This window comes from Lepidochelys olivacea (assembly GCF_965140295.1).
Source record: "Lepidochelys olivacea isolate rLepOli2 genome assembly, chromosome: 14".
Taxonomy (NCBI): Eukaryota; Metazoa; Chordata; order Testudines; family Cheloniidae; genus Lepidochelys; species Lepidochelys olivacea.
The window spans coordinates 26,172,288-26,199,313 of NC_140424.1; the positions used below are offsets into that span (position 1 = coordinate 26,172,288).

At 42.2% G+C, this 27,026-nt stretch overlaps 1 protein-coding gene across 11 annotated transcripts in view; it reads right to left on the reverse strand.

The window, feature by feature from the left end:
• MAP2K4 (mitogen-activated protein kinase kinase 4) overlaps positions 1 to 27,026 on the reverse strand; it is a 172,054-nt gene that overhangs the window by 63,615 nt on the left and 81,413 nt on the right. For 7 of the 11 annotated variants that reach the window (XM_084647523.1, XM_084647521.1, XM_084647522.1 and 4 more), the window contains 2 exons: positions 24,984 to 25,086; positions 7,862 to 7,957 (listed from right to left, as the gene is read on the reverse strand). In XM_084647523.1, the coding sequence (XP_084503649.1) occupies positions 7,862 to 7,957; positions 24,984 to 25,086 (199 nt within the window). The remainder of the gene's footprint in view (positions 1 to 7,861; positions 7,958 to 24,983; positions 25,087 to 27,026) is intronic. The other 4 variants (XM_084647527.1, XM_084647528.1, XM_084647520.1 and 1 more) reach the window with 2 other exon arrangements.

Genomic DNA, 27,026 nt, shown 5'->3' on the forward strand with positions numbered 1-27,026 from the left:
AATTTTTTCCACTGGAAAATGCCAATTCGTTGAAAGCAAAACATTTAGCAGAAACGTGTTAATTGTGCCAAAATTTTGCTTCCAGGGGAAGGTCAATAAGGTCAAAATGTTCCATTTCGACATTTTCACAACAGAACATTTCCATTTTTTGTTTGGAAATCACTTTTTATTTTTAAATTTATTTTACATTATTAAAAAATTTAGATGTGGGCATTGGAATGAAACATTTCGATTTTTTAAACAACAAATGCTTCGATTGACTTCAAATTCTTTTTTTTTCCCCAGAATTTTGTTTTGAGGCAAATTTCAAAATTTTTTGTGTTCATTCCTTTCCGGAATAGGAAAGGAATTCAAACTCACGGAATTTCCTACAAAACGGAAAACGAAGTTCCTGTTCTGCTTTAGCCCGAAGGCAAATTGTGCCACTCTTCCTGCAGTGGCAGGGGGAAGACACAAGCCTGGAGGTGAGGGTAAGAAGTCTTAGCAATGCCTCTCTCCCTACAGAGGGGATTGCAGGTGCGAAGATGGTGGCGTGAAATAGGGGTGCTCCATGGAACTACAAACATGAAAGCAATTTGCTCTAGTCCTAGTGAAATGCCACTAACAATCCCGATCAGATTTTTAGTCACCTGTTCAAATGCCCACGTGAAATGGTCATTTGGCCAAATGACATGTTTAACAGAGTGGCACACATTTTAATACAGACCTTGTTCATGTAGTGAAGCTCTTAGAAGTAAATATTGCCATGTTCCTGTAAGAAGCACAGTCTGGAGCTCAAACATTCCTGTCAGCATTAAAATGTTATGATTTTTATAGTGATTTCTTCAGTGGAAAGGTAATTTAGGACTTGTCTAATGCAGGGACCTCTACACCAGTGTAACTGCACACAAGTGCATACCCCTGAGTAGATGCATTGCATCAGTGTAATATGAGAGTACACTGGTGTGAAACCAGGATAAATGCAAACCCCACTTAATTCCAGGTCAGTGCATCTACAATAGGGTTTGTACTATTATAGCTATAGCAGTGCAAAAAGCCCTAATGTAGACAAGCGCTTAGAGCCAGCATCTTTAAAGTCTGCCCTACAAAGCCAACACAGTGAATTGGGAATTAAAATATCAAAAGAGTAACTCTAGAGAGAAATGTGAAAGTAGTTAATGCCAGATTCCTGCTTCACTGCTGGAGGCTGGATTTCAATCACTTGTGTTTAGTGATATATAAGAATCTTTATAGACTTTTTAGGTCATAATATGTCAGCTTTCTCTTTCCCTATCCACTTCTGCTTTCTGACGATGCAATCAACGTGTAACAGGCCAGGAATGTGGGTACAAAGCCATTTCCAAGCTAGGCATATAACCCTCACAAGATCAAGCTGAATCCCAGGGATGCCCCAAGATGGATCCGTGGGGGAGGGAGATTTTAAGATTTATTAGTACTATCACTTTTAATACCCACACACAAGCAGTTAGATTAACATTCTCAGCCTCCAATAATTATGGAGGAGATTTTTAAAGGAATCCAGGGGTCTTTGAGTTCAGTTCCCATTGAATTCACTGGAATTTGGGCTTCTAACTCTCTTTAGTGCCTTTGAAAATCCCAGTCTAGAATGTTATTCCAAAACTATCAGAGGCTTGGGAGTCCCATGGGGCTTGAACAGATAAGACTTGGATTTTCTGTGCTATATGGAGCTAGCGCTATATGGAGCACTGCATTTGTAAGATGCCAATTTATAGACCTTACTCCAACTGGTTATTTTGCTTTGTCACAGCAGTTATATTCCAGGGATTAGGAACACCAAGCAAGGCAATCATTCTTCGCAACAGTTGCCCTTTGACAGAAGGAAAAAATGTTCATGGATCCAGCTTGGCATTAGCCACAAGGACTGCTGGAGCCAGGCACCACTGTTCAGGGCCAAGGACAGTGTCACAGAAAAGCAGGACATGAAGTTTGCTAACTGCAAGCTTACTGAGCTAGAGCCACACAGGAAGCTTGGCGAGTCTAATAAGCCTAAAAGATTCCAAAACTCTACTGCAAAATAACCATAAATACTAGGGCCATCAATTAATCGCAGTTAACTCATGCAATTAACTAAAAAAAAAATGAATTGTGATAAACCAGTTTTAATTGCACTGCTAAACAATAACAGAATACCAATTGAAATATATTGATTTCAATTACAACACAGAATACGAAGTGTACACTGCTCACTTTATGTTATTTTTAATGATTATAAATATTTGCACTGTAATAATGATAAAAAGAAATAGTATTTTTCAATTCACCTCATACAAGTATTGTACTTACTGCAATCTTTTTATCATGCAAGTGCAATTTACAAATGTAGATTATTTTTGGTTACATAACTGCACTCAAAAATAAAACAATGTAAAACTTTACAGCCTACAAGTCCACTCAGTCCTACTTCTTGTTCAGTCAATAGCTAAGACAAACAAGTTTGTTGACATTTATGGGAGATAATGCTGCCTGCTTCTTATTTACAGTGTCACCTGAAAGTGAGAACTGGCATTCACATGGTACTTTTGTAGCCGGTGCTGCAAGGTATTTACGTGCCAGATAAAGTAAATATTCATATGCCTCTTCATGCTTTGGCCACCACTCCAGAAAACATGCTTCCATGTCGATGATGCTCATTAAAAAAATAATACATTAATTAAATTTGTGACTCAACTCCTTGGGAGAGAACTGTATGTCTCCTGCTCTGTGTTTTACATGCATTCTGCCATATATTTCATGTTATGGCAGTCTCAGATGATGACCCAGCACATGTTGTTCATTTAAAGAAAACTTTCACTGTAGATCTGACAAAATGCAAAGAAGATACCAATGTGAGATTTCTAAAGATAGTTACAGCACTCAACCGCAGGTTTAAGCATCTAAAGTGCCTTCCAAAATCTGAGAGGGATGAGGTCTGGAGCATGCTTTCAGAAGTAGCAACAGTTCAATGCCGAAACTACAGAACCCGAACCACCAAAAAAGAAAATCAACCTTCTGCTGGTGGCATCTGACTTAGATAATGAAAATGAACATGTGTCAGTACACACTGCTTCGGATCATTATCAAGCAGAACCTGTCATCAGTATGGACGCATGTTCCCTGGAATGGTGGTTGAAGCATGAAGGGACATATGAATCTTTAGCGCATCTGGCACATAAATATCTTGCAACGCCGGCTACAACAGGGCCATAAGAACGCCTGTCCTCACTTTCAGTTTACATTGTAAACAAGAAGCAGGCAGCATTATCTCCTGCAAATATAAACAAACCTGTTTGTCTGAGCGACTGGCTGAACAAGAAGTAGGACTGAGTGGACTTGTAAGCTCTAAAGTTTCATATTGTTTTATTTTTGAATGCAGGGTTTTTTTTTTGGACATTATGCTACATTTGTAAGTTCAACATTCATAATAAAGAGACTGCATGACAGGACTTGTACTAGGTGAACTGAAATACTATTTCTTTTGCTTCTTTTTTATGATGCAAATATTTGTAATAAAAAATAAATATAAAGTGAGCGCTGTACACTTTGTATTCTGTGTGGTAATTGAAATCAATATATTTGAAAATGTGGAAAACATCCAAAAGTATTTAAATAAATGGTATTCTATTATTGTTTAACTGCATGATTAATCACGACTAATTTTTTTAAATCACGTTATTAATTGTGAATAATTTTTTAATTGCTTGACAGCCCTAATAAAAATATTTGCACGTTTTTGGACAGGCATAAATTCATTGTATTGCAGTAATTAAACTCTACCATTAGTATCTTAGCAGTAGGAATGCTGAAACTTTTAAAAACAAGCATTTCTTTGGCATTGGCGAGAAGTCCTATGAGGGGAAAGCAGAGAGGTGGAGGGGTAATTTCACGCAAACCTGAAGATTATGTGACAGCACATAATGGAGCAAGGCCAGGCCAGAAAGGTGGCATATGCAAGTATGTGAATATTCAGTGAGTGCCTTTGTGTTGCTGTGGGTATCAGAGCAAAAAAAACTAAGAGGGAAGGGATGAAATGTTGTGGTGGGAGCATATAACTGGCAAGAAATGTTAGAGACAACAAGAAGGGGTTCTACTAATATGTCAGACAGAAACGAAAGACCAAGGATGGTGCTCAATGGAGAAGGTGAGCTGGTATTGGAAGATGATAGAAAGGCAGAGCTACTCAATGCCTACTTTCCTTCAGCCTTCTCAAAAAAAAAATAACGTGATCGGACAACTAGCGAAGTTCCCATAGACAATAAAAGGGAAAGGATGCAAATCAGGATAAGTAAAGAACGCATCAGAGATATTCTGACTAATCTCAATGAATTCAAGTCAGTGGGACCAGATGCTATTCCCTCCAAGGTTCTGATGTTATTAACTGAAGAAATCTTGGAGCCACTGGCAATAATATTTGTAAACTCATGGATGACAGGAGAGGTCCCGGAAGACTGGAGAAGAGCTAACGTGGGTGCCCATCTTTAAAAAGGGGGAAAAGAAGGACCCTGGGAACTACAGACCAGTCAGCCTGACCTCTACAACTGGGAAGCTACTAGAGCAATGTATAAAATATTCAATTTGTAAATACCTGGGGGATGAAGGGGTGATCCCTAGCAGCCAGCATAGATTTACTAAGAACTAGCTTGATTTCCTTCTTTGACAGGGTAACTGGTTTGGTGGATTTGGGGAATGTGGTACACATAATATACCTGGACTTCAGCTTTTGACTTTTGACACAGTGCTACATGACATTCTGATAAGTAAGCTGGAGAAACGTGGGCTTCACAGAACTACCATTAAATGGATACATAATTGGTTAAACAACTGCAAAGACTAACTATTAATGGAATGATGTCAAATTGGAGGGAGGTCTCAAAAGGGGTTTCACAGAGATCTGTTCTGGGTCCGGTGTTTTTTAACGTCTTTATTAATTACCTGGATGTAGAAATAGAGAGCATATTGATCAAATTTGTAGATGACACAAAGCTGGGGGTCAAGGGCAGAGGTGGGGGTTGCAAACACTTTGAAGGATAGAGCTAATATTCAAAAGGATCTTGATAAACTGGAGAACAGGGCTATAGACAAGAAAATGAAATTCAACAAAAACAAATGTAAGGTGCTACACTTAGGGAAGAAAAATCAATTGGACAAATACAGAATGAGGGATAACTGGCTTGGCAGCAGCACTGCTGAGAAGGATCTGGGTGTTGCAGTGGATCACAACCTCAACATGAGTCAGCAATGTGATGCTGCTGCAAAAAAAGGAAATGCAGTTTTAGGTTGCATTAGCAGAGGCATAGCATGCAAGTCATAGGAGGTGATAGTACCTCTCTACTCAACACTGGTTAGGCCTCAGCTGGAGTACTGTGTCCAGTTTTGGTCACCAATGTATAGAAAGGATATAGAGAAACTGAGAAGGATGCAGAGGTGAGTGCCAAAGATGATCAAAGGGATGCAATGAAAGCCATATGAGCAAAGGCTGAAGGAACTGGGTATGTTTAGTTTGGAAAAGAGGAGATTAAGGGGGCACATGATAGTGGTTTTCAAATACTTCAAAAGCTGCCATAAAAAAGTAGAAAAGTTGTTCTCTCTTACCACAGAGGGTAGGACAAGAGGCAATGGGTTCAAACTACAGCATGGCAGATTTAGATTAAATCTCAGGAAAAGCTTTCTAACTGTAAGAACAGTAGGACAATGGAACAGACTGCCTAGGGAGGTCATGGAAGCTCCTTCACGGGAGGTTTTCAAAAGGAGGCTGGATAGCCATCTTGGCAGGGGGTGAGACTAGATCAGACGTTCTCAAACTGGGGGGCACGGAATGTATTCTGCGGGCTGGGAGAAGCTTTCGAAAGAAAGAAGAAACTTGCCGCGCACATTCCGAGCTGGGCGGCTGGGGAGCTGTGCCTGCTGGCTGGGTGCCCAGCACTGAAGGCAGTGCCACCTCCAGCAGCAGCACAAAAGTGAGTGTGGTGTGGTATTGCCACCCTTAGTTCTGCGCTGCTGCTGGAGGCCGCTGGATCTCCAGCCGCCCAGCTCTGAAGGCAGCGCTGCTGCTAACAGCAGCTGAAAAGTAAGGGTGGCAATACCACACCACGCTGTCCTTACCTATGCGCTGCTGCTGGAGGCAGCGCTGCCTTCAGAGCTGGGCGGCTGGAGAGCGGTGGCTGCTGGCTGGGTGCCTAGGGGGAGGCGTAAACTACTAGAAACACAAAGAAGGGGGGTGCGATCAAATAACTTTGCGAACCACTGGACTAGATGACTCTTGCTGATCCTTCTAACCCTATGGTTCTGTGATTCTATAAGACTGTGCGTCATGATTTTAAAAAGCTTGACAGACAAATTATGCTTCACAAATTGGTCTAATGCAGGATTTCTGAAGGAAGTCACTAACTGCACAGAGGTTAGTAGACATACACTCATTCTACTTCTCCGCAAGCCTGGTAAAAAGATGCTGTTCACAATGGCATTTCAGAAGCTGACTTGTGGACAATGTGCTGATAAGCCAAATTAGTGACCAAAAGAAAACTCAAGGCACTGTGCACTGTTCACAATTCTTAAGTAAAAGCAGGTTTATGATTCTGGCTGATCAATTTGCACTGAGTCCATTAGCTAGTGTGGCATTTCTATAGGCTTTCTGTTTAAATGTAGCTTTCTTTACTGATCAATCTGTACACCTTGGAGGCTAACTAACATTAATAAAACAGTAGCCATGTTTTGTATTTCATGGCAGGGGAAATCCTCCAATAGCAAAGCTGCAGAGTTATTTCAAGTAGCCTGAAAATGTCAGCTCCCTAGTGAGGTTTTAACAGAGTCCTGAGAACAAAATCTTTCTTGAACTGAGCAAGCCAACAAGTTAATAGGGATTTCTGCCCCAGGCAGAGGACACAGAATGTAGTGGTTTTGCTTCTACTTGTTCATTTGTAAGTCTTTCTGCTGTTTATTCTCACATTCTATTTGATGCCATGTGTCTAGAACCAATCACTGATGAAGAGATTCAGCAAAGGCTTTAAAAGAAGGAATTAATTCCATTCAGCATCCCTCAGCCAGTAAAACTCAAAGAAAAAAAACAAAGGCCAGGTCCCTCACTTTCATCATGAAGAAATGGCAGAAGCTCAACTGAGGCCTGTTCTGGCTTTCTATGCTCCACCAAAATTACTCAAAGCACAGATCTCAGCAATGCATGGAAAACTGTACAGAATATATCACAGCCCTTGCAGTCCAATCCAACACCCATTCAAATCCACAAAAAGACTCCCACTGACTTAAATGGGGTTTGGATTGGGCCTTCAGAAGCTCCAACATTTTGTTTTGAGTTTATTTGATTAACTAGATAGATTCTTCTCTCAGTTTACACCGGTGTAACTCAGATTCCGAATAACCATGTCCAAGACAATTGAGTCCTCCTGATTCACACTAGTGTAACTCACACTAGAATCTGGCCTTATGTATGGATCCCCAGAACACCAAACTCATTTTTGTTTGGAGTGAAACATGCAGCCAGACAGTAACACACATGCCCAATCTACCAAGTATGCACCGTCTACACTTGTGTTGGATTAAAGCATTTTAGAGTAATATGAAAATGTTAGATCTAGCTAATTTAATAACCCTTCCTCCTGAGCCACTGCCAGCTATCATTGAGAGAACAGAAAACAGAGACATAACACATCATTCAGAATCAACATGAGAATAAGGAGAATAAATATATATATATTTAAAAAATGATACTGAAATGTGGTAATATCATTACATAGAAATAACTCATGGAATGGCACGGTATTGCTGAGACAAATTTCATTACTTTATAGATGCCATTTTTGCTGACATGGAAAATATTTGACAATGGCTAACAGACAGTTAAGCTTACTGTAGCCTGCTGGAAAGTTTCTGGATGAGGTCCGCTTCTCTCCTTTTGAAAGTGAACGGGACAATGTGATTACTACCCAGTGTTGCTTGTGTATCACTTCAGCCAGGAAAAGAGTTGTGAAAATGACAGGAAAACATGGTGCTGTTATCACATGACACAATAACGTAAAACATATACTCATCTAGACATACTGCCTTTGGCATGGCTAGCATAAGAAATTAGTGCATGTTATATTTTTCTTCCCCATTAAGCCTAACTAATGCACCTCTCTTCAAATGGAGCAAAGCAGTTCTTGCATTTGAAGATCGTTGAGCTGTACTGTTACTGTTAATGCATTATATTGTATGCCTTTTATTTTTTTAAAACAATGGAAATATTATTTTCAGTTGTAATGTTAAAAACACCAATCATTGGAATCAATTTTCTAACAACATAACTAAGTATTAATAACATTCAGACTGCATAGATTCACAACATTGATCACCATCACATAGCTTCCTCTTGGGCTCTGATAAAGGAGAATTTCTTACCACAAAAACTAGTGTGTCTTGGATCCACCAATCTAGGAGTGGTGGCCATTCCCATTTAGACCTGTCAGTCAAGGTGAATCAGCCCATCCACTACTGAATACTTTTTTATGCCTGGGGCACACTATATCCTTCCCTTTTATTTCCAGATAGATCTCTGCAGCTAACAGAAGAGCTGAAGGCTAACTACTACTGTACACTGTGTATTCAGGCTCTCAATTAGAGCCTCTCACACGCATTCCAGGTAAGAAATTTCCCTTTCCCGTGACTAGGATCCACTCTTTCAGCATTGATGGGTTCTGAGTTGTACACCTTACTAAGGGCAATGGGGAGGACAGACAGGAAATGATCACTCAAATATCTGTACGTACAAATAAAGCAATGACCAACAATGTTCAGAAACAAATGCATGCCTTTGCTCACCTCATCATCTGCAAATGCCCTAAAACTAAGTTTATCTGTTACAATTGCTCTTAAAGCCATTTTGCTAAAGTAGCCCTTGTGACTTTTCTTACATTCTTAACAAAAAAAGTTCTATCGGTGACTCAAGCTAAGTGCTAGGGAATGTAAAAGCTCTAGGTTGCATTGGTTTCTCTGTTTGAGCAGGGTGTGGAAGAAGTTTAGGTAATGACACCTCTTGGCTAATTCTGAAATTCAGTGCAACTTTGGAGAAAAACCTGATCCTGAAAGTAACACACTGGTATCTGCTGCAGAAAAAGCTAGATCTGAGGCAAGGGAATCATCCAGCTAGGAGAGAAAAGAGGGATTGCCTATCCAGAAGGCTGCATTTATCACAACTACTTCAGTGACCACAAGAGAGGCCACAGCAAGACTAACTGGAAGATCCTAGTACAACACCAAACATGACATGTATTTTGAAGGCAACCCACAAATATGTCATGGGATTGAGGAGGTGACTGACTATCAAATGTATCAATGCTCTATAGTGTCCTAAGTCTAGTGCTATTGTGACAGACTTTAAATGTTGGGTCCATTTAAAATGGTTGTGTCTGCCCTGACTATTTCAGATCTACAAAGTACTTTGGCTAAACAGCTACGGAAGCTCTCCTGGAGCAAGGCCAACAGCTGCCAGAGAATCATTTCCCCTTCTTTAATCTACAGGGAAATGAAAGTTATTATGAAAAAAAGAGAGAAAGCATCATTCCTGAGAGAGATACCTGTTTGGAATATCAGAGAGAATGCATATATCCACTGGATTACACAGAAGCCCACATCCTCCTGGAAAATGGTTATCACCCCTAACCAAGCTGTCCTAACCTGGGAATCAGAAGCGATTTTGGTGGACTTTACTCATCTCTAATTGATTGTGTCTACTTGCCAGCCAAGGTATCACTGAGACCAAGCATGAAGGAGAAATGGTCTGTCCAGCTCTACTCCAAATATTCTAGGTGTTCCACAAGGGGGAAATCAGGCCTAGCTCAAGGAAAGACTTCCCAGGACTGCCATTAGTTGATGAGATCCATTGGAATCCTGACTGGGACATCTGACTCTCCTTTGCTTTAAGGCCTCCCAACATGCAAAGTCTTGATGATGGGGCACAATTCCACCCATCTGAGATTCACAGCAGAGGGCTGTAGTCACCTAATCACAATATATAAGGAACCTAATTAATTTTAGTCCCATTCTGAAGTCTACTTCTCCAATGAATGGAGTGGCTAGAATAATTTAATCATGCAGGCCAAAAAACAAACAACTCATCCAATTACACAAAAGCTTGATGCAGAGCATGCAGTGTTACTGTGGCAGAATAGCTCCTCTGCATGGGATCTTCTTGATTGATTCTGAAACCACTGCAGATTTTTCTGATGCATTTCATCCATTCAGCCCAGATTATTTCAACTTCCCACACTATAAGGTGAAAAGATAACATCAGCAAAGAGGAGAAAAAGCTGACAATGGTGGCCTGAAAGGATGAGCCACAGTTCTTTGAATTTGCATCTTTTCCTCTTCTTGTTGTCCATTTCATGGTGCTTGGCAAAAAACAAAGGTGTGAATTCAGAGGAAACGACTGTCAGTTTTGAACCAGTAGACCAGAGGGCTCAAAACAGCTCTGAGTAACCAAACAAAAATACAAACTGCTGCTCATATGACAATGAGATGACTTTAATACTTAAAGAATAAAGTACTTGGTTTCTGTTTTTATTAAATTCAGCAGGTGTGAATATCAGACTGTCGATGACAAACTTTAATTGTTAGAAAAGTTAACAGAGCAAAAAATTTACTGGGGTTTTGGGAGGCAGGGTCAGACCAAAGGTCCATCTATCCCAGTAGCCTGTCTTCCAACAGTGGCCAATGCCAGGTGCTTCACGGGGAATGAACAGAACAGGTAATTATTATCCCCTGTAATCTATCCCCTGTCACCCATTCCCAGTTTCCGGCAAACAGAGGCTATGGACACTATCCCTGACCATCCTGGCTAATAGCCATCGATGGACCTATCCTCCATGAATTTGTCTAGTTCTTTTTTGAACCCTGTTATAGACTTGGCCTTCACAACATCCTCTGGCAAAGAGTTCCACAGGTTGACTGTGCATTATGTGAAGAAATACTTCCTTTTGTTTGTTTTAAACCTGCTGCCTATTATTTTCATTTGGTGACCCGTAGTTCTTGTGTTATGTGAAGGAGTAAATAACACTTCCTTATTTAATTTCTCCACACCAGTCATGAGTTTATACACCTCTATCATATCCCCCCTTAATTGTCTCTTTTCCAAGCTGAAAAGTCCCAGTCTTATTAATCTCTCCTCATATGGAAGCCGTTCCATATCCCTAATAATTTTTGTTGCCTTTTTCTGAACCTTTTCCAATTCCAATATATCTTTTTTAAGATGGGGCGACCACATTTGCATGCAGAATTCAAGATGTGGGCGTACCATGGATTTATATAGAGGCAATATGATACTTTCTGTCTTATTATTTATCCCTTTCTTAATGATTCCCAACATTCTGTTAGCTTTTTTTGACTGCCGCTGCACACTGAGTGGATGTTTTCTGAGAACTATCCACAATGACTCCAAGATCTCTTTTTTGAGTGGTAACAGCTAATTTAGATCCCATCTTTTTATATGTGTAGTTGGGATTATGTTTTCCAATGTGCATTACTTTGCCTTTATCAACACCGAATTTTATCTGCCATTTTGTTGCCCAGTCACCCAGTTTTGTGAGATCCCTTTGTAACTCTTCACAGTCTGTTTTGGATTTAACTATCTCGAGTAGTTTTGTATCATCTGCAAATTTTGCCACCTCACAGTTTACTCCTTTTTCCAGATCCCAGTTTACTCCTTTTTCCAGATCCTGATTCACTAGCCTTCATATCTGGAGTCCTGGGTATAAGACCATCTTATGTCACAAATATAATGACTTTGGGGACTTCTATGTAATCCTTCTCAGACATTTCTCCATGTCACAAAAACAGCAAAAAATGAATCAAGTGAGGCCCAGCAATAATAGCCAGAGAGTACACCTGGTCAAAAACAAGGTGCACTGTTAGTACTGTACAAGCACCTAATACTAACCAGTGCTAGTACTGTGCTACTGTTGAAACATCAATATTCATCCAATATTTTTTAATAGACAAGAAAGAACATAAGAACACTCTTTTATACTGAAATATTGTTATACACTTGGACAGAATAGGAGCCACTGGATACAGAGTAGGCACATAGTCCTTGAACATAAAAAGACCAACACTTCTGAAAGCGCATGCTCCAGACTCTTACTGGCTGTTCCTAACAGTACTGGCAATGAAGGCTCAAAGAGAAAAATGCCTCATATTTTCTCTGCTTGGTGTGAAGCATCACTTTTAGAATGACTTGTAGCAGCTTCCCAACTTCAAAAAAGTAGAATACAGTTAAAATATATTGTAATAAAATAAAGTGGATTAAAATTTTATTTAAATAACAAACAATGGAGACAGAGCGATGTTCAGACATTATATATTTTCTCTCTAATCTTTCAGTTATAGTGATCTTCGGTGTCACTGCAGCACCAATAGATGAAATATACAGAAAGGACTGAGAGTTTGTAGTCGAGGGTGTCCCAAGAGATCTGCTTTCTGTGGTTTTGAGGGGAATTGGCACAGAAAATGGCAGCAGGAAATAGGAGAGGCATTACCGTTGAATGCATCTGTCCTTATCTACGGTAGATGTGGACTTCAGTCTTACAGCTAGATTGTAAGAATACCTTACAACAGAGATAATTTCTTCTTGTCCCTTCACAGCCCCAAGCACACTGAGTGCTCAGAAAGTAACCAATAATCAGTAACAAGGCGGGAAGCTTCCCACAATCATAGGCGCTCGCACAGAGGTTTTTTACTACAAAGAACGCATTGTGTGTCTACTGGCAGTCAGGGAAGGGCTAATCTTGGAATGGCAGAAGGTAACAGTAGTGTCACTGTGGTATTCTGGATGCACATCAGGCAAATGTGATTTCTGTTTTGACTAGAAATACACACTTGGTAGCAGAAAGGAAAGCAGCAGGTGTTATTTACATGGAAGTTCTCTCTTAGAGCAAAATGTGTTCGCATGATAAAAGATTCACATAGCAGAAGAGGGGCCAAGGGGTGGGAGGTTGAGCTTCTCTGCTAGGCCTGCTGTTACAGCACTGTTTAATGGATTTCTTTTTTTAAGAAAGTAATGTATCTGACCAGTTTCACTATTTGCGCTAACTACAACCCATGAATTACTGTATGTATGATTAATATAATTTTTTCACTGTTCTCCCACAGTTTTTTTTATGGAGATATGCAAAAGCTAATGAAGTCAATGGGAGCAGAGATAGGCTAATGCTAAGTGCTTTTACAAAGCCTGCCCTGTGTGCTTTTGCTAGCACATCGCCTTCACTGTTGTCCCATCCCATATGGTCATTTCCTCCATTCATGCAGGTCTTTCACACAGCAAGAGATGAACACAATTTTTTAAAAAAAATCAGTAAACAGTGCTTGTATTATCACAAAAACAGGTAGGAGAGACATGGACTGATGAAGAACCTAAAATTATTTGTAACTCATTTTTTAGTAAGTGTCAAGTTGGGGGTGTCCCTTTAAGAATCATGATAGAATGCGAAAAGCAAAAGTGTATTTTCCTTTTAACTGTATCTATGGCGGGTTAGGAAAGAGCTTTAATTCTGAAAACCCGACAACCTAATAAAGTTAGAGGGTTGTGACTACTGATCTAACCAGACTGTGTGCACAGAGGCAAACAGAGGTACAGCAAGCAGATACATATTTTTAAAACTGCTTTAATAACACAAAAGTTTCAGTCCTTCTAAAGTCTTAAATTACCTTCAAATAAAATGCAAAGAGGTATCTCACATATGATGCACCAAGCATTCTATCTTTCAAAGTCCTTATGTGCGAGGCCAAGGTTTCCCTAACCATCCTGTCATCCAAGAGGGCTTATAGAAGGAACAGGCATTTCTCAGATAATCTCTATCATTATATTACACACACTGTGACAATAGAATATCTCTCATTCAATCCCATTTTCAGGCACAAGTCATATTGAAAGCCATATTATTAGATAAGAGGAAAAAGTAAGCCACCCAGAGAGAAAGCAGGCACTGAAAGGGGTATTTTTTTGGAAATTTGCCTCTAGAGAGACTTCTAAAAGAAGCATCACATGCCCAACTGTGGGCCATTTCAAGTAGTTCTGATGAAGGGGAGGATGCACAGAAACAATTTCACCTCTCTCTGCCCTCTTTCTTCTCACCATGTACTCCAACCATATTTATGCTGTTGGCCTACACACTCACACTGAATTCCCTTTGGAAATCTTCTGTCTAGCTCATCTATTCCAGGATTTCCCCATCAATGTAGTATTTAAATGCTCAATTTCTGTACACACACTGCATATATAGAGCATTATTTTACACAAAGGAAGCAGTAATATTTAAACAACCTGCATGCCTCATGAGAACTCTCTTAGACATACCCAAGGCCGTCATTAATCTATTGGAATGGGAAAATATATTATGCCAATATTTTAAAACGGTAAAAGGGGTGACCTGGTTAATTACAGGCCTGTCAGTCTGACAGCAATCCCAGGCAATATAAAGAACACAACCAGCTTCTACTTTTCCAGTCTCCCACATACTTAATTGCCCTAACTTGTAATTCACTGCAGCTGAATCACACAGAGGTAATGAGATTCAACAGATAGACTTTGCTCCACATCTGATGGACCTCCTTGATTCTTACAGCAAGTAAGGAAATTATCATTCTCCATGACTCACTGACTGCTCAGTTCTTGATGCCCTTTCACCTTGCAGAAAAGCCAGAGGTCTCAATTCCTAGGACAGAACTGGCAATCAGTCTGACATTCCACAGCCCAAGGGCAGGCATTACTCTTTATGGTAATAATTGCTAATTCAAAGGTCCACCCTTGAATTATCCAATGTGATGCAGGGTGGGCTCCTAACTACTGCAGAGGTGGCCAACTTTTCCAAAGCAAAGTAATTAAAGTCAGGCTTCTATAGGCCAGTAGTTAGGGCATGAGCCTAGAATTCTGGAGATTTAGTTTCAAATCCTTTCTTTGCCACAGACTTCCTCTATGTCCTTAGAGGTCACTTAGTCCCTTCTGTAAAATGAGATAAATAGCATTTCCCTATCTGACAGGAGTTTGTGAGGATAAATACATTAAAAAGAGTATGAAGTACTCAGACACTAAGGTGATGGGAGCCAGATAGGTACCAGATATCATATCACGTTAGATTTAGGCACATATTCTATATGTTGAATATAAATGTCCACGTTTTCAGGAGTGCCGATCATCCACAAATCCCAGTGGAGTGAACGGAAGTTGCAGCTGAACATCTCACAAGTGATAGAACCTACTGGTATCAGAGAAGAAAGACCAGAAGTCCTGGCAACATAGTGCTTTGTGATACTTATATGCCAAAACCAGTGCAAAAGAAGAAAACAGTGCTCTCATATCACTATTGCTGCTGGAGCCATAGGGATTTCTGCAGCAATTCACTAAGGCGTGGCAGATACCAAAGAGCTGCTCAGCAGAGGGTGCAGAGACTTACAGTAAAAACAAATTGGAGAATAGGAAAATAAGTTAATCAGGGTGCAGAATAACTTAATAAATACAAAGCTATCAAACAACCTCTCTCCCCCGCCATTCCTACCTACCTACAAATAACATTAGTGCAGCATCTCTGCACTATAAGACTGCCATGTTAGAGAGAATCCTAAAACAGTAGGAGAAACGAAAACAGCAGCTAGAAACAGCTTCAGGTAGCACCTGCAATCCAGACTCCAAAGATGATCTCAACAATATCTTCTTCAAAGAGGAGGTCCCCTTCACCAGGCCAAAGACACTAAACAAAGATGCTCTGCAAACCACACCAGCTCTTCACAATCTTCAGCCACAGAGATCTTTGGACAATTGAACTGTCTGTCACATTCTGAAGAGATGCAAATACCCAGACACAATCCAACAACTTATCAGGAAAGATCTTAGTGACGAAGAATGGAAAAGAAAGATCCTACTGACCTAAAAACTACTGTGAGTTCTGCTCACGCTATCAGGGAACAGAAAGGTATCGTATGACCTGTACAGACAAGCAACAGACCCAGAATTATTCACAGGCAATTTTTGGCAAACAATTTTGAACAAAGAAATTTAAGAAAATTTCACTTTTGTTCTTGGACAATTTCAAATAGAAAGAGATGAATGAAATTTGTCTAATAATTTACACATGAAGATTTATTCACCCAGATATAAGTATCTCACCTAAAAAGCAGCTGACAACCAGTTAATAAAAAGCCACGAAGAATACACAAGAAGCTATCTAAGAGCTTTGGGGCACTAGATTCACTCAATTCTGGCCCTAGCCACAATAGCCCTTTCCACCTTAGTAATAACATCCTTGGTACCTCCTTAAACTGAACAAAAGTGAAGGAAGATGCAGAGTCCCACTTGTAAGGGGATCTGAATTAGCTCATGAAGGATTCTGGCCTTAAACTCTGACTCTAATCTTGCATCGGTAGAGGAGGCTCACTGTACAACACGAGCCTATTGTTCCATTGGGCAGCCTCTTGGTGAGTCCTCTCAGCTCCCTCTGCACTGCCAGAAGCCTACATAAGGATGAACCAATGCAAGGAAAAAATCAGAGACCAGATGCTCAGATTCTATGATGATGAGCAGCAGGTAAAACAGATTGACAGTCCAACAGGTACTTCAGAAGGCAGGCTCATGACTTTTACAAGAAGTCACTTAATCCTGACAGCTTTCCAAACTAGCTTGTAATGGTACATACTCAGACATCCTATTGACAGAGGTGCCACAGAAACAGACGGATTACACAGATAGCACACAAAGTGCTCATTGAGTCTATGCTCAAGAAAGAACACACTGAAGAATAGGTAACAAAGGCACAGTCCTTACATCTACTCACTTACTAGTACACAAGGATAAACTGTGCAGTGTGAACCTGGTACGAGAACACCAGTACACTGCAGGAATAATAACCCTTCCCAGAAAGCTTGTACCAAAACCTAAATCACTGCATTCAAAAGTATGCTACTAAATTTGTTCAATGAACTATTCAGTGCTAACTATTCTAATGAAAGCCAGGTGTACTGCAGACAGATGCTGTGTAATCATTCCATAAACCACCGCACCAGTCAAAGAATCCTTCCTGTATTAGTTCTATTTGTGTCTGTCTTCAGCAGGGAATGCTAGTCATACATTACTGTAGATCTTGTGTAATGTGTACCAGTAACCAACAAGAACTTGGATGAACTGACTACATTAATTTTACTTGTGACCTAAATCCCACTTAGATGCAGAAGTCCGAAGGTGAAAGGGGCCGCACTTTACCTTAAGGGTCCATTTATAAATAGTTTAGGAAGAGTGAATACTGGATTGTTATTACAGATTGTTACAGAGTGCAACAGATCTATAAATTGCTTATAATCATGGCTAATAACCATTTCTAACACCTTCCACCAATGTTTATAACCATCTGTAACACATACTACAAATGTCTGTAACATGTATATGTCTAGTAATCATTGATTAACCTTTTATAAACTATAAATGCAACCATAATAAAGTGTGACTATGAAAGGATTGTGTATTACCTCACGCACCTCATCCCTAAGTAAAGCACCTCATCCCTAATACTCACTTTTACTTTTTTGTCAGGCCCCCATCAAGGGCAGCCTCCCTATTCAAGACAGCACTTCAGGATGCGCTTAAATCCTATTGACTTCAGTGGAACATAAGCACATGCTTAAAGTTAAGTACATGCTTAAGTGGCATAGACTTATGCAAGTGTTTAAGTGAACATAAGAATGATCCTACTGGGTCACACCAAAGGTCCATCTAGCTCAGTATCCTGTCGTCCGACAGTGGCCAGTGCCAGGTGCCCCAGAGGGAATGAACAGAACAGGTAATTATCAAGTTATCCATCCCCGGTCGCTCATTCCCAGCTTCTAGCAAACAGAGGCTAGGGACACCATTCTTGCCCATCCTAGCTAATAGCCATTGATGGACCTATTCTCCATGAATTTATCTAGTTAGTTTTTGAACTCTGTTATAGTCTTGGCCTTCACAGCATCCTCTGGCGAGGAGTTCCACAGGTTGACTGTCCTTTGTGTGAATAAATACTTCCTTTTATTTGTTGTAAACCTGCTGCCTATTAATTTCATTTGGTGACCCCTAGTTCTTGTGTTATGAGAAGTAGTAAACAACAGTTCCTTATCTACTTTCTCTACACCAGTCATGATTTTATAGACCTCAATCATATCTCTCCTTAGCCGTCTCTTTTCCAAGCTGAAAAGTCCCAGTCTTATTAATCTCTCCTCATATGGAAGCTGTTCCATATCCCTAATCATTTTTGTTGCCCTTTTCTGAACCTCATTCTCTTTGCTTTTTTGACTGCCGCTGCACATCGAGTGGATGTTTTCAGAGAACTATCCACAATGACTCCACGATCTCTTTCTTGAGTGGTAACAGCTAATTTAGACCCCATCATTTTATATGTATAGTGCATTCCTGAATCAGGGCCTTGGCTATCTACATAGCATTTAGATGAATTATACTGTCTTTCTTAAACAAGAATTTTTGTTTCCAAGAGGCACAATAATTAAATAAGAAACTGCACAGACCTTGCACCCTGAATAATGTAAATACTATGAATTTTGTTTTTCATCAACATAAATCACTTGAACAGATACAGTATTTTGAAAGTTCATCAAAACAATTACATATTATGGTATTTCTCTGCCTTTGCGTTATATTATCATGATAACAGTGCTAAGTACTGTACAGCTATGCAGGAAAAAAGCATCATACTATGCCAGAATATCCATACTAAACTCATTAAATAGACACAGTAATCGTGGCCACAGTTGGGGCTAAACAAACTGTCCATTCTTTTTAGGCTTCATTAAGTGGTAAGGCTTATGATTAAGCCTACAATTTAGTCATGGGTATTTTTAGTAAAAGTCATGGACAGGTCATGGGCAATAAACAAAAATTCACAGCCTGTGACCTGTCCATGACTTATACTATAAATACCTCTGACTAAATTTGGGGGTGGGGGGGGCACTGCTGGGGGGAGAACACAGGGGGAGGGGAGGCTGCTGAGGATCAGGGCCAGGGCCAGCGGCACCAACTGCCGGTCGCCGACAGCAGCTGTTCTGGCCGCCCCAGGACCGCTGCTGGGGGCTGCAGACAGTGGCTGCACCGGCTGCCCCTGGGGCCAGCCGCACCAACTGCTGCTCAGGCAGTCCCCAGGGCCAGCTGCCTGGGGCTGCCTGAGCAGCAGCCAGCACGACTAGCCCCAATGTCGCTCCAGCAGCGGCCAGTATGGCTGGCCTCGGGGCCATCTAAGCAGGTGGCCCTGGTATCAGCTACACTGGCTGCTGCAGAAGTCACAGAGGTTGTGGAAAGTCACAGAATCTGTGACTTCCACGACCTGCGTGACAGACACGGAGCCCTACTCATGATCCAGTAGCCATGTACAGTAGTAAGAACTAGAATCCATCTTCACTCTAAAATCCTCCACTCTAATCCCTTCCATTAGAACAGCAGTCACAAACCGGTCCATCGCGATCGACTCATTGATCCTAGACACTCTCCCAGTCAATTGTGATCTCCGGTTGCTAAAATTCCGGCGATGTAGCGGGGCTGCCATGAAGGCAGGCTCCCTGCCTGTTCCAGCCCCACGCCGCTCCCAGAAACAGCCAGCACGCCCCTGTGGCCAGGGGGGCAAGGGTCTCCGCGTGCTGCTCCTGCCTGCAAGCACCGACCCCGCAGCTCCAATTGGCTGGGAATGGGGAACTGTGGCCATTGGTAACTGCGGGGAGGGTGCCTGCAGAGAGGGGCAGTGCATGGAGCCACATGTCCCCAGCCCCACCTAGGGGCTGCAGGGATGCATTGGCCCCTTCCGGGAGCAGCATGGGGCTGGGGCAGGCAGGGAGCCTACCTTAGCCCCACTGCGTCACTGACCAGGAGCCACCCAAGGTAAGTGCTGCCTGGCAAGAGTCTGCACCCCAACCCCCTGCCCCAGCCCTGAGCCCCCTCCTGGAGCCAGCACCCTGAACCCCCTCCTGCACCCTGAATCCCCTCCTCAACCCCAAACCCCTGCTCCAGCCCTGAGCCACCTCCCAGAGCCAGCACCCCATTCCCTTTCCTGCACCCTGAACCCCCTCCTGCACCCCAAGCACCTGCCCCAGCCCAGAGCCCCCTCCCAGAGCCAGCACCCCAAACCCCATCCTTCACCCCAACACTCTGCCCCAGCCCAGAGCCCCCTCCTGCACCAAAACTCCCTCACAGAGCTTGCTCCCCTCACCCCCTTCTGCACCCAAACATTCTGCCCCAGCCCAGAGCTCCCTCTGTACACCAGCTCCCTCCCGGAGCCTGCACACCGCAACTCCTCCTGCACCCCAACACTCTGCCCAGCCCGGAGCCCCCTCCTGCACCCAAACTCCCTCACAGAGCTTGCATCCATCACCCCCTTCTGCACCCCAACACTCTGCCCCAGCCCAGAGCTCCCTCCTGCACCCAAACTCCTTCCCAGGGCTTGCACCCCTCACCCCCTCCTGCACCCCAACCCCCTGCCCCAGGCTCAGCCCGGAACCCCCTCCCACACTCTGAACCCCTCATCCCCAGCCCAGAGCCCACACCCCCTCCCGAACCCCAACCCCCTGCCCCAGCCCAGTGAAAATGAGTAAGGGTGGGGGAGAGCGAGCAATAGAGGGAGGAGGCAGAGCTTTGGGGAAGGGGCAGGGCAGATCCTGGGTTGAACTTAAATTCAGAAAGTGATCTTCTGCGTAAAAAGGTTAGAGACTACTGTATTAGATGCTTCACATTGACATCCTCCAGTCTGGACCTTCCCATAAAGCAGCCACACCAATGTCATCCAGAACAAGGGCAATTAACTTGATTTCTCAGAAGCACCCAAGCCTCACAGCCACGGGTCCTTTATTCAGAGGAAGAAAGTTTTTAAAAACAAAATCCACAGTATGAATTGTCCATGGGAGATTAACCCAACAAACACAAAGATACTTCAAAAAGTAACCTCCAATTGCATCCAGCTACTCAATAGGAGCCTGATATTTCAGATGCGCTGCACCCTCTGCCCTCAAGTTAAAATCCAGGTTCTGTCAGACCAAGTAAGGTTCAGAGGTGAAGACTTCTCCCCTCCCTCTGGTGACTACAATAAGGTGGTGTTGCCTTCTGGGATCATGGAGGAGTGGGTGTTCAGGGAGCCAAGTTGCAGACTGGTTAAGGCTTTGTTTTGAAATACATCCCAGTTTATAATCTCAGTCCAAGTCACTCTGAGTCAGGCTTTTATTTAAAGGTGAGTCTAACTCCCGCCCAGATCTTAACAGATTTACCCCAAATTTAGAAAATGTTGAGGGTGAAATCATAGCCCCGCTGAAGTCAATGAAAGTTTTGCCACTGACACAAATGGATGTTACCCTCCATTTTCTGCACTGAGCAGGTGCACAGGGTATTTAGTTAATCAACATCCTCTTCTTTCAACTTTCCGGTCCCTTGTAATGGAGCATAACTCCCGCAGAGATACACTGACTGACTGCTCCAATGGGCTGGGAGATGAGTGTGTGTGATTCCTCTATCACCACACATAGAGTCTTGGGGTTAGGCTCCTAAATGCCTACAGCCCATATTTTTAAAGGTAGTTAGGCACCTAAATACCTCTAGAAATCTGACGTAAGGTCACTTTTGAAAATTTTACCCCAGGTCACATACTAAAACTGCCCCAAAAAACTTACTTTCAAAAAATTGAGATGTTTATTTACTATTAAAGGAAATGATTGGCTAATCACAGTGAACTGAGCCAGGCACAACACAGCTGTCACTATGGAAGCTTCCCTGTGTACCTCAAATCTCTACTTGAAGCACTTCCAGCTGGTTTAGTGCTGATCTTTCCCCTCCCTCTGGCATCATTTAGCCAATGCACATGGCTACTGCTCTGCCTCAGAATCACAGAAGCTAAAACTCTGCTCCTAACTCGAGGTTATCTCGGATTCTATTTTTTCACACTGGTCTCCATTTTTTTCAACAAGTAAGATGACAAGAAGAGCTCACAGATGGAGAGTGTGGGGGAGGGGGGCTAATCTCTGCCCACTGGCAGGAGTAGGAGGGCCACACCTAGGCTGCATAATAAATGGGCTGGGTTGCAGCCATCCTCATATTTAGTAGAGCTATGGCCCACAAAGACTTTAAAAGCCAACAGGCAGCTCTGTCAGATCATTTGGCTCAATATGGAGAGCACTGCTTGTTGAGAACTGTGGTCTTTGGATGGTTCTCCTCTGCATGAAATATAAGGTGACTTCAGGCTACACTGTGAAATTCTGAAGGACACATATGGCCTGTGGAATATACTTTGGTCACCTCTTCTGTAGTGGCGTCTTTGTTTCAGTAGCAGAATTTATACGGACACTTCCTCCTTCCTGTCAAAGGCCTCAGCAGAACAGAAAACCCCATTCATTATCCATCTCTCCATTTGCATAATAAGAAACCACAATTTCTTACCTGAAAATCCACCAATCCAGCCTGATCAGTTCCCCGATCACAACCTGTCAATCAAGCAGAACACAACTAATAGGCAATTACATTTTGTGGCACCTGTTGGTCACTACTAACCGCTTCCTCTCAGCTTCCCATAAGTTATTTCCAGAGCTCAGAGAAGAAAAAGGTAAAAGAATAATTTGACAATACCAAATTCTGCCCTTTTGGAGGCAGATACAATGGGACAGCCTCCGGATTGGTGGATCCAAGTCACAGAAACCTAAATTTCATGTGAGAAATTAACCTCTCTGTATCTTCAGATCCACCCATCTGGACCAACGGGATGCATACAGCAAAACCCATCAAGACGGGGAGGTCAGCATTACTGTGCTGAGCCAGCACTGACACATGAAACCAAAAAGCCCAACACCACTCAATCCACAAGGCTTGTAGAAGAAGCAGCAACATAATAAATAGAAAACAACCTCAGTCAGAATGGCCCTTGAAAAATGGGAGCCAGATGGTCTGAAATATCCAATCCAAATCAATCATCCAGCAATCTTTCTCATCAAAAGAGAGAAAAACAGTTCCAACCCATCTCAGGGACTGGAGAGGCCTCTCCACAGAGGGAAAAGCGCATTTGCAGTCACATGCTGGAGCCCCCATCAGTGTCTAGAGGAGCACGGACCTCTGGAACTGGGCAAGGAGTACAAGCAAAAGACAAGAGTGTTGTCTTTGAAAAACAGAACCCAGAAAGGACAACCATAAAGAGCACAAGGATAAAAAAAGATGTTCTCTCAGCTTGTCCAGGCCACCCACAGCAAGAAACAATCCTGAAACACAATTCGTGATAAGGCAGGTCACACACCTCTCTGAGTCTATAAAAATGAGCTAATCCACCCTTCAAACAGAAAAAGCAGACACCATCTTAGCAGACACACATCGTACCATCTTTACCTTCTGTTAGTTTAACACTGTATCTAACCCAGAACAAGCCCAAATTCACTGTGCTCCAGAGAACCAATTATCCTAGCGAACATCCTGGTCTCCAGCCCCCTTCACAACTGCAATGCCCACATCACCAGAGTAGTACCTACTAAAGAGCAATGTGACCGGAGTCACTTGCATAAATATGGAACTTAAGATGTCACGGCTTCAGGCAGAAGATTCTTCCATACTTGACAGGAACCACTATTTCCCAGATAGACTCCAAGACAGAGACCACTGGAAATAGGTACACTGTGAAGGCAAGTCACTAGAGATGACCCACTAGGGGAGACTGAATACTTTATGAAGCAGGGTGGAGAGAGAGGCCTGAAAAAAGGAAAGGCTCCAAGGTAACCTCCTGTGAAAAATCATCAGATATAAAGAGACTGACTAACTGGAAAATTCTGGAATCCTCCAGCCAATGACACAATCTGTTTGTGCTTAAAAGGGGAGAGAGAGAATGGCCCCTAAGTGTAGGGCATTTTAAGGAAAAGAGAGCTGGAAACCTCTATCCTGGTTCTGGGAGGATGATGTCCCTGAGATCTGCTGAAGTGCTCACAGGAAGTTTCTATATTTTTCACCTACCAGCACTGGCTACTTGGGTATCAGAAATATTTTCCTAACTCAGCTGAAACTTGCTCAAAAAGCTCCAAAACAGAGGGAGCTACCAGAGACAGGAACAAATCTCAGGGAATATATTCTGGAGAAGTAGAAGGCACTGAGCTAAAGGGAGGGTGCAGCAACATGCAAAGCAGAAGCATATTAAAAACAAAAACACCACCAAAGAGTCCAGGAGCACCACAGACAGCTGGGGAAACTTCAGGGACAATCTCTGAGACTCGCCTTTGGCAAAACTCTTGATATCTGGTAAAGAAACCTGAAGAGGAAAAATTAGGGACATCTTTGCACACTAGCTGAGCTCTGCCACACTTACAGGTTGTGGGTGGGTCACCCATCAATCCAGATTGGTGGATCTGAGGATACAAAGCTAATATTTTCTGTGACATTTTATCATGTCTAATGTCAGAAGCAGTTCTGTTCTCCACTTACATTCAACTTTTACATAAAGCCATCCCTGACTATCTTGCTTGGAAATTCAGTGAGATCTAGTCACTAAGTAATTCCCCAAGATATGGATTTTGGTAAAATTACATTCTTCAGTCTACTACTTTTCATTTTAGCGCTACATGGTGTATCACATTTATATGTCTTTCACAAGTAAACATAGGAACAAGAACTTGTCTTTAATGAAAAGCAATAAGCACTAAATAGAGAGACAGGAAAATGACAGTGAACAGAACTGGAAATTAGGTATAGGCACAATCTGCGTGTGTATCAGCTATAATTTAAGTGACAGCTCTCTGTCCAACCCTGAAAGGCAGTAGCCCCAATTTAAGACAGGAAGAGTCCTAGCTTATCCTTTTTCAAATTTATTAAAAATCATTAAAACAAACCCTTTTACACTGATTCAAACTAGCATTTCTTTGAACAGTCTATAATATAACTGAAGCAATGAAACTACCTTTAAATTAACATTACATGTCAGAAGAATAATTTCAGAATTGTTTCATCAGTGGAGCCTTGATTTTATACTCACATGTGAGGATTTTGGAAAGGAACTCCAGACGTATTGAGAGTAAATCTTGCTGTGGATTTGAAAGGTGGATTTGCAAAATTCAACTTCAATGCTTTGCGTTTACCTGGGAGAAATAAACAGAAAGTAAAATTGTTGTGGGCAATAAAATATCCTGTTCTGCAAGCATCTGGAATTAACCAGAACAAAAAAAAAAAAAAATCCCAAAAACGTAAAATATAAGAAAAGGGAAATGTATTTCACATTAGCATGACCACACAATGCTAGTGGCAAGAAAAGAGGAATGGAATCAGATTTCACTCCCTAACTCTCCCCAACTCACTATATGACTTTGGGTACATCACTTTGCCTCTCTGCACCTTCACTTTTCCCCATCACTTGGCCGCTCTGCACCTGCGTTTTTCTGCATCTGTAAAATGCACATCACAAAACTCTCATTTCACAGGAGTGTTGAGATGTCCAGTAACATTTGTAAAGCACTTGAGATCTGTGAATGAAAGAATCTATAAAAGTAGTACAACTATAGTTCTTCCTTATACATGCTGATATGTGCTCTCCAGCAACTTCCAGACAAAAAACAATGCTAAAATGGAGTTAAGGCTGACAGTACCACATCACAAAGGGCCAGCTTCCTCCACGTCATAATTGACTTCCTCCACAAACTCCACAGTATTAACTTGCTCCCTCAGAACACTGTCCTCATCATCAGGGATGTCACTTCCCTATACAACAACAACTCTCAGAATGACAGCATACCTGCCTGCCTCAAATATTTACAAGACAGTGGAGAACACTCAGATATCCACACCAACACACATTGCCAAATTCATCCATTTCAGCTTCACCAACAGCAACTTTCCATTCAACAACACTTTATCCAAACCATGGGAGCAGCCAGGGATACTAGGACTGCTCCCCAATATGCCAACCTCTTCATGGGCCACCTTGAAGAAGAATTTCAAGACAAATGCACCACAAAACCAATGATATACCTGAGATACACTGATAATATTTTCATCCTCTGGACCAACAGCTTAAACTCCCTCATGGATTTCCACCACAGTTTAAAACAATCACCACCCCATCCATTAAACTCTCTGTGGAACACTCCCACACTAGCATCAGCTTCCTGGACACCACATTCAGCTTCAGCAATGGAACCCTACAGACAACCATATACAAGAAACCCACGGCTCACCACACCTACCTTCACAGATCCAGTAACCACTCCAAACACACTAAGAAATCTGTTATGTCTACAGCCAGGCTCTCAGATACCACAGAATATGCTATGAGGAGAAAGTCCAAGATCTACACCTTAACACACTTAAAACTGCCTTCACCAAACAAGGACACTCCACCAGAGAAGTAGATCTCATCATGGAATGGGCCACCCAAATATTGTAAGAGGGCCTGCTTCAATACAGAAATAATATCCCCTCTGACCACACACCCCTAGTTGTCACCTGCTACCCCACACAGGAAACCATACGGGGTATCATCAAACAACAACAACCCATACTTGATGGGGACCCCGTCCTGAAAGAAATATTTTCTGAACTCCCATTTCTGACCTTCAAACAACCCCTCCCCGCCAACCTCTCCAAGCTCATCATCAGAAGCAAACTCCCCATAAAGCAGTACACACCAACTCAAAGCGACACTAGACCCTGCCAGAATAGATGCAAAACCTGCAGACGTACCTCCACTGCTCAAATGATCAACATCACCCACAAAACACCTTTCAGGATCCATGGGTCCTATGCCTGCCTAGCACATGAGGTGTACCTTATGCAGTGCACTAGATGCCCCAATAACAACTACGTGGGTAAAACCAGAAAATCACAATGCTCTCAAATGAACTCACACAGGAAAATGATAAAAGACAAAAACACCCTATCACCTGTGGGCAAACACTTTTCACAAAGCAATCACTGATCTATCAGTCCTCATTCTCAAAGTAAACCGGCACAACATGTGCAAAAGATGAGCCTGGAAGCTTGAATTCATCATTCAGCTAGACACTAACAATCATGGACTGAACAG